The following is a 9,083-nucleotide window of genomic DNA, read 5'->3' as shown; positions in this document are numbered from 1 at the left end:
CAGCTCACTGCCTGTGGATGGGGAGCGGGATGGGGGGGACAGGAGAGCGCGGCTGAGGGGGTGTTGTACTCCGTGCAACTCGTGAACGCTCGTGTAAGCTTTAAGGAAAAAGTGTCTGTTCCAAATCAGATCCTCGTTATATCAGGCGACTGGAATTCCTTATCAACTTGACCTCGGAAGGGTTGCCCTGGCCGGCCGATTAAGGTGGTTTTTCGTGGCATGGCGGCCTTGAGTGTGGCTTAGTTTTCTCTTCTTCAGAAGAAAAGTTGGCGGGTAGTAACTACTCTGAAAAAAATGCCAGTGGGGTCTACTGATTCCAGACTTCATGTCTATAAACCACACTGGAGCGCCCCTTCTCCTGAGCCAATGTACCTTTTACCAAAATAGTTAAAAGGTCTTCGAGTGGACCAGAAATTGTATCATGAGGTTGAGATAATACATACATCGGGTTTTGGGGACTGGACTGGAAGGGAATTTGACAAAAGGAAGTAAAAAAGAGAAGTGTCAAATCTCTGCAGGCAATTGAGCAGGTTTTTATATGCATTTTTTAAAAAATTGTGGTTGTAGGTTTCAGTGTATAACTGTGGACAGCTTTCCTCTATACAGCTTCAACCTTTCTGCTATATGGATCTCAATTCTCCTAATTTCCAATCAGTGTTTCCAATATTAAACTCAATTTATTTAAGATCACACTGATGTGTGATCAGAAGATATGTACCTTGCATTCTTTCCTAGAATATGAATGAACTTCTTCATGCAAATGAAAAAAGATGTCAAGTATTATCTCTTGCCTTTTGTTTTTATGGCATTACAGTAGACCTCCTTTACAGGATAGTTCTGTTGGATGAGTTCAATAGGTCAATTCATTCATTCTGATCCCAAATCAGTGTTCTCAGTAGAGATAGTGACTTGTTGCTATACCATCACACAAATTTGTATCATTATTGTGATAATGTTGTGGCTTCTGCTGGATAGTTAATGGTTTGCCTACTGCTTCTGGAAAAGCAACTGACCAATTTTGCAGGCAATATTTTCCCCGTTTTAGCTATTTAGCCTGTTTGTTTTGCTTATTGCATTAAATCATGATTTAAAAGAATTGTTTGAATAAACTAATGTAATCTATGTTTATATGGTAGTAAGTAGCATAGTTACAAATCATGAGTGTGTTTGCATTAAAATTAAACCATGGACAAATAGGTTATATTGTGTATTAAGTGATGGATATACAGCACAGGCATTCTTGGCAAAAGGCCACACTTACATTTCTGATTTCTTCTATTTTAAAAGGGCTGGAAAGAGGAATTACAATATCTAGCATGAATTATGCTGATCAATGACGACAGCTTTCTGTATTTCTTTCCAAATTACTACATTTCCCTTTTATCTAAGAACTAATCATGATTGAAATGCAGGGTTTGGAATTTCTCTTTCCATAGATGTGAAAGGGATTTAGCATTATCTATTGAAATTCTACTTAATATGATGCCATTAATGGCATAAAAGACTGCCTGAGAACAAGTACAGAAATTGGTTGCAGGATAAAGGGATGACTACTAGTTACTGTGAATGTATGCATATATTTGTTTTAACAAGCTAGATGCTGCATTATAGCAACATTCTCAGTTTGTGTATCCTGTGATACTGTACATGGTTGTGCTTACCATTCCCCTGAGGCTCTATATGAGGTCTTTTAAAAATGAATGTTAATTATTCAAATATGAATAATTTATTTCCTAGTTTGAACATCCTACAATTTAAAGGAAAATATTCTTGCATCAACTCACAAATAGTATGCATTGAAAGGCAATTGTCAGAAATCAATTTTGCTATTTTAAAAAAAAAAAAGTAAGAGAATATCATCAACTAGGAAGTAGCTATCAGGGAGAATTTATTTATTAAATGTACATGCTGCTTATTTTACACTGAAAAGCAAATCTAGGCAGCTTGGGTGAAAACGTTATCAGGGTTATTTTACATTTAATTCAGTCTTCAGATAAAAAAGGTTCTTTAAAAGGCTTGCAGAATCCTGTAATAAGACCGTCTTTGCTTTTATGTCATTTGATATGATTAATCTAAATGATGTGACAGAAAAGGAAAAAGGATTGGAAACAAGAAGAGATAAAACAAACTCAGTAGCTAAGGCTTTGTACAAATTCCTTGTAATAATCAGATGGGAATACTTTAAAGAAGCAGAGGAGTCAAAAGTTGCTGAACACTTTGCTGCTGGTTCTCCTTTAGTCTATTCCTCTGGTAAAAGAGCTGCCTTCTCAGTAGAGTTGGTGGGCGTGACCCTGGTCTCTCTTTCCAAGGCTGCAGCAAAGACTTAGAGCAATTTACCAATGTATTCTCTTTGAAGAAGTGATAGGCAGAGAGATAAAAAGTAAAGATGAAAAACACCATGTTTTAAAAAGGTACATCTTTTTATCTACCCACAAGAATGAACACCACATTCAGCACTATGAAAAGCATGGATAGCATCAGAACAAAAGGCTTGAATGTTATGTTGTGTATGTGAAGAGATAATTGAGACATATTCTATCCCACAATGTCTATGTACAAATATGAAAAGCAAAGATAATTCTGTAAGGTAACAACATCTGGCAGGGAGATTAAAAAAATCAAGAGGGCAATCCGTGTTTCTTGACTAAACTCCTGCCTCTATTTTAAAAGGAAAAAGGGTGTGGCTTTGATCATGGGGATGAGGCTGCCATCTTGACTTTTTTGGACCCCCTCCTCCCCCCCCCCCCACATGCACAACCCTGCTATAGACAGTCTTTGCAGTTTAGTTGTTCCCACTTCTTTGTTATCTGAATGACATTATTTTGTCAGGAATATCTGGCACTAACTTCGCCTCCGAGTTTTTGTAAGCTCATGCTTGTGTTTATTAGAAAAAATAGCTATTCTGTCCTCTTAATTCCTCATTGAGTTCCCAACTACACTCAAATTCATACATGTAGAGCTACATTAATATGGCTAACATGTTTTAGATTTACACTGAACACGCATTAGAGAGCCAGCTTTGAAGTTGGGGAAGAGAAGGTAGGAAGTCTTTTCTTCAAATATCTTAAACTATGCAACTAGGCTATATTTTAATACGCAGTGTCACAGAAATAACGATTTCCAAATATTCATTGTCCAACAGCTGCTCAAATTAACTAGACACAAGAAGAAAAACAACCAGTATTTATTTTGTTTGCAAACAATAACATTTGATCAAATGTGGTGCATCACAAGCAAACCAGGTACGCGAAAAAATCTAATGCAAAGTAACCTAAATTCATATGCCAAAGAATAAACAAGTACTGTACAATTCTATCATTATGAGAAGTAATAGTTTTTACTACTGATCTTTAGGTTTCAAGGTTCCCCAAACTGCTATGAATTTACCTTTATATTTTCCAGAACTTATTTAATATTTTCCTATTAATGCCAATGCCATCTCTAACAACAGCAAGTCAGCAAAATTGGTGTTATGTATAGAAATAGGGGTAGAAATATTAGAGTTTGCTTTTGCTAATCTCATTTAGTTTTCTTAAATGTGAGACCTACATTGGGATGTTATCCCAAGAAATTATTTCAGAACAGCACTGTTTCTCTTTTAAAAAAATCCATATACATTTATAGCTTCCTTACATATGGTTACACATATAGGTGGTTGGCTATTCTCAAAGACCTAGCTACACAAGATAGCTGCAGAGTTGGCAGTTTTTGGAGGTTGTGGTTAGTATTTGGCTGCAGTTCCCCATTTTGTTTTATTTCTTTGCCATTGGTGGGACTTGGCTTTCTCCAAAAAGGAAGTTTGAATTGCAATGAGTATAATTCTCCATGGAGAATTCTCCATGGAGAACTTCGGGAATGCTGAGGAAGCATTTTATCCACATGAGGCCAGAACATAGAAGAGACATAGGAATAGTACCAAAATGTTTACTTAGTTGTATTTAAAGACAGTAAATCCTCTCCCTGATTACTGTAGATCAGTGGTTCCCAAAGTGGGTGGTACTGCACCCTGGGGGGCGGTGGGATGCCTTAGGGGGGTGCTAAGAGGCAAGGGGGCCGGCAGGGGGGCGCTAAGAAGCAGCAGGGGGGCACTGGAGGTGGGCCCCTTACAGGGCAAAATTCAGGGGTGAGAAAAAATCCCCCTGCCGAAGCCCCGCTGGATCACCCCACTGACTTGCACACTCCGGTGCAAGGGGCTCAATGGGGTGATCCTGCGGAGCCTTACCCTGAACGCAGCGTTGGGAAAGGAGGGCAAACCAGAGTGGCTTTGCTCTCCTTTTCAAACATCCTGCTGACGCGGCATTCTGGGCGAGGCCCCGCTGGATCACCCCATTGACTTGCACACTCTGGTGCAAGGGGCTCAATGGAGTGATCCTGCAGAGCCTTGCCCCGAACGCAGCGTTGGGAAAGGAGAGCAAACCAGAGTGGCTTTGCTCTCTTTTTCAAACATCCCGCTGCTGCCCCGTTCGGGGTGAGGCCCCGCTGGATCACCCCATTGAGCCCCTTGCACCGGAGGCACCTGCCCAAGCAAGTCCGAAGGGAGCAGTGCACGAAGACAATGGGGTGAGCCTGAGAGAGGGAATGAGAGAGAGAGAGAGAAAGAGAGAAGGAAGAAGAGAAAGAGAAAAGGGACAGAAAGAAAAAGAATCACAAAAGCTTCCGGGCTGTGCACAAGAAGGGACACACATGTCAATGCAATTCAGCAACATAAAATAAAGAAATACAAATAAAACAAATCAATAAGAATTGGCAAAGCATCTCTGATTAGATTCTATTCACTAGTAGAATTTAATCAGAGATGCTTTGCCAATTCTAGTCCAATGACCAGCTCCAGCAAGGTTAGAAGGGAGTGTTTGTGTGTGTGTGTGTGTGTGTGTGTGCGCATGGCTGTCAAAACTACAAAAACAGGTCAAGTAGTTCTGGGGAGGCCAGTCATAAATTAGAACACTTGCTAAGCAGCCGGCCATTAAGTGAGGACCACTTGTATTTGGCTTAACAGTCACCAAACCCCGCCCACCCAGTCATGTGACCAGCAAGCCACACTCACCCAGTCACATGACTAGCAAACCACGCCCACCCAGTCACATGACCAGCAAACTACACCCTCAGATTAAGCCATGCCCACAAAATTTGAATCCCACCCCTGGGTGGGGGGCATTGAGGATGAGTTTGTAGCAACAAGGGGGCGGTGGACTGAAAAAGTTTAGGAACCACTGCTGTAGATTATTCCTGATCTTATTCAACTGATCATATGAATACAGCTCATCAGTCTGGAACCCACATTACGTATCTGATATTAACACAGTTGAGAAAGCCCAGAAATATTTCACAAGAAGAGTTCTCCACTCCTCTACTCATTGCAGACTACTTATGCCACCAGACTTGAAATGCTCTACTTATGCCACCAGACTTGAAATTCTATTATACATTGCAATGTCCTACCTGTCAAAACTTCAGCTTCAACCATAACAATACAAGAGCAAACAATAGATATAAACTTAAGGTTAATCGCACCAAACTTGATTGCAGGAAATACGAGTTCAGCAACAGAGTGGTCAATGTCTGGAATACTCTACCTGACTCTGTGGTTTTTTCCCCAAACCCCAAAAACTTTAACCTTAGACTGTCTACGATTGACCTCACCCCTTTCCTAAGAGGTCTGTAGGGGGCGTGCATAAGCGCACCAACGTGCCTACCATCCCTGTCCTATTGTTTCTTTTATTTATTTTTATTTTTCTTATATGTATCCCTGTATTCATAACTGTTTTACTTATACCTATTATCTTGTAAGCAATTGACAAACCAAATAAATAAATAAATAAATAAATCTAAGAATATAGGACTAATTTTTTAATAAAAATTAATATTAATTATTCTTAAAATGCATTTCGCTAAGTTATATCTTTTGTGGTATGGAGAAAAACAGTATTATTGCAAGGTGAGGCCAAGTATCTTAGTACTCCAAAACTTAGAAAAATGTAACAGTTGTGGTTACAGGACCTATTTAACCATATCTTACATAATAAATTATAAAACTAATTTTCTGAGTTTGCATGTGACATTGAACCACAAACTAACCATATGGATTGGATTTGCACAACACATTAGGAAAAATATGGTTGGTTAGTCTCTAAGCTCAATGAGGACTCACAATCTGGACTCAGTTTAAACAGATTAACAGAGTTGGAAGGGATCTTGTAGGTCTAGTCTAACCCCCTACCTTTTCAGATCTGCTTTTGAAAAAATATATCATTTTTTGGATAGTTTTCAGATCTGCAGTTATGTTAAACATACTCAAACAGGGTTTAAATCAGGTTCATAGCAGTGCCGGGCTGACCTTGTTAGACATTAAGCATCATACTCATACAGTTAGTTCATACTCACTACAGTTATTTTAAACATACTCAAACAGGGTTGAAATCAGGTTCACAGTTCAAAAGAAAGCAGCTGACTGTGACAGACACTAAGCCAGGTAGGTTTGAGTTAATATGTGGTGGGGAAAATATCAGAGAAAAATAGGGTCATAAGTTACACTGGGCAGTTTAAAAGATATTCTGGAAGAAAGCAAAAAGGCCACTTCTATATTTTTGCAAATAAACATGTTCATGAAATCAAGGAAAGTTGACCTCAACTTTTACACCAATACGTTCTTGCTATGGAGTGAAGAACTTGTACATATTTTCTCAGATATAAATTCCAACAAACTTAATTGTCCCATTTGATCAGTCTTCAAATTCTTCTTCTTTGAGGCATTGTGCTAAGTCATTATTAACAAAATCCAATTTAACTATGATTAACAAACTCCATTCCCAAATACTGGATTCACATAAAATGATGAGTCAGGCAGTAACTGTTTTGAATCATGGGTAACACTTGGGGTTTTGAAAGTACATGGGGGGTCATATTCATAATATAATTGCAATACATTGACTTGTTTATTCACAAGATAGCTGCCACAGACAGTCCCAAATGCTCCAGAGGAATCTCTATAGATTTAAAAATATTTTTATAAATAAATAGGCTAGGGGCTGGTACTTCGTCTTACAACCAACTGATTTGTAATGTAATAGTTATTTGAAAAAAAAAGAGGGATCAGACAGAGAACTTTTAGTTGGCACCAAACAGCAATGCCTATCCTTTATCAAATTGTGGTTCATAAATCACTAATTGGAATCACATCTCAAACTACAATATGCTGAAGCAAGCATGCTATATTTAATTTAGTGCTGTTTAAACTTAACAAGATTAAGATATGTGGACTTCAAGTCCCAGAATTCATTAACCAGCATGCTAATTGGAGAACTCTGGGAGTTGAAGTCCACACATCTTTAGTTGCCAATTTTGAAAGACAACGATCTAAAGCGACGTGTTACTCAAAGGAAAACCTCACCGATTTCGATAACAATTGCCCGCGTCAGGGATTACTGCAGCCTAACAGCCGCGACCGCTAGATGCTGCGCCAAGAACATTCTTCGCTCCTTTTTACGCCGGCGCGAGAACGCGATAAAAGCAGATTGTCCCCTAGTGGGCGCCATACCAGGCTGAAGGCGAATGGCAATGGCGCTGAGCTCGGAGCCCTTCTCGGATCGCTCGGTCAAGCTAGCGGTGTTACTAGCCTTCGCTTCGGGAGTGGTGGTGGGATGGCAGGCGAACAGAGCGCGGAGGTATTACCTCACGTGGCGGAAGCGACGGCTGCAGGACCAACTTGCAGCAACTCAGAATAAGTTGGAACTCGCGTGAAGCGGTGAGAAAGCCGCCGCAGTAGCCCAAGAATGGTGACCGGGAGGGGGTCACGCTGACTGGCACCGGTCTTTTATGCCAACCCGAAGCTGGGGCAATGAAACGTTCAAGCGGTGACCCCTGCGTTTTAAAGCTGGTATCGAGAGAAATAGGCCAAATAATTTTGCGCTTAATTTTTGCTGTGTTTTACTTTGCTTGAAAAAAAAAAAAAAAGACCAAATCACGTTGTGATCCTTTGTATCAAAACAAAGGCACAAAGCCTTAATTAATGTTTCAATTTTCCTTGAAGGGTTTTTGTGTTTTAATACTAGTCGCAGATTCTGAGGACACCTTGGCCATTATTATTTTAGGCAGAGACGACCAATTTCTGTATCATTTTTGCTTATTGAATGCTTCTAGGAGACTTTTGGGAAGGTAGAATAGTTACCACAAACTACTCATTTTGCAATAATTTAATAACAGTCTGGAAATACATGTTTTTTTCAAAAGTGGTTGAAATTACTTTGGGGTTACCGTTTCAACCTTGTTTACTGGATTACAATCATAGTTTTTTTTAGAGCAGCTGAACTTATTGCAGGCCTATTTTTAATTTATTTTTTGTTAGTTTTTTATTAAAAATATGCTGATTTTTAAATTTAGGGATTTCTCTAAATTTAGGGATTTTTAAATACTTTACCGTATATATAGACATTTTATCAGGGTTCCTGCAACATTTATTGTTTTTATTTTAATTTTAAATATTTTACATTGTGTAAGCCGCCTTGAGTCGCCATGGGCGAATAGGCGGCAATATAAATCAAATAAATTTCAGTTGACAGTTGTACTTATTGGTTGATGGGTCTGTGTCCGATTTCTTTAATGCTGTTCTCAAATACTAAAATTATATCCTTTACTATATATTTTAACCTGTATTTTGTTTTATATTTTAAATTTTGAGAAAACTTTAAAGGTTATATGGAACTGAATTTCATTTTTTTTCACCTATCAATAGCTGAATGCAAATAGAAGCCTCAAAAAGAACTACAATCAAGTTTCCATATTTGATGTATATTAATGGACTTCTTTAAAAAATCTTCATGCATAAACTTGGTTTGGAGACATCTATGAAATTGCCATCTCATTTCATGGGACTGGTATTTACAAAAAAGTTTGACATCTGAAGAAAGAAGTCGTCTGTTGAAACGTGTCTATATGAACAGCTTAACATTCCCTACTTGGACAAATAATAACTTAAGGATGTTTATGAATTGGATCTTCTTAACAAAATTTAAATAGAAAATAAACAAGTGCAATGCAATATATTCTGTGCTAGTTTTTTTAAAAAAAGTTCTTGGCTGTGAAAATGA

General features: G+C 38.5%; 1 protein-coding gene across 1 annotated transcript; it reads left to right on the top strand.

Moving 5' to 3' along the window:
* The first annotated feature begins 7,511 nt into the window (after positions 1-7,511).
* Positions 7,512-8,868, top strand: MTLN (mitoregulin). The gene is made up of 2 exons (XM_087961991.1): positions 7,512-7,741; positions 8,729-8,868. The coding sequence occupies exon 1, from the start codon at positions 7,549-7,551 to the stop codon at positions 7,735-7,737; it is 189 nt and encodes a 62-aa protein (XP_087818117.1). The 5' UTR covers positions 7,512-7,548; the 3' UTR covers positions 7,738-7,741; positions 8,729-8,868.
* Positions 8,869-9,083: the final 215 nt, after the last annotated feature.

This window comes from Notechis scutatus, chromosome 1 (genome assembly GCF_049901735.1).
Source record: "Notechis scutatus isolate UNSWTSFEM ecotype Mainland chromosome 1, rNotScu1.2, whole genome shotgun sequence".
Lineage (NCBI taxonomy): Eukaryota > Metazoa > Chordata > Lepidosauria > Squamata > Elapidae > Notechis > Notechis scutatus.
Note: the sequence above shows the minus strand (reverse complement) of the source record. Positions and strands in the feature narration are given on the sequence as shown.

Coding starts and splice junctions, on each gene's coding strand:
- MTLN (XM_087961991.1), top strand. CDS start 7,549: ATGGCAATGGCGCTGAGCTCGGAGCCCTTCTCGGATCGCTCGGTCAAG.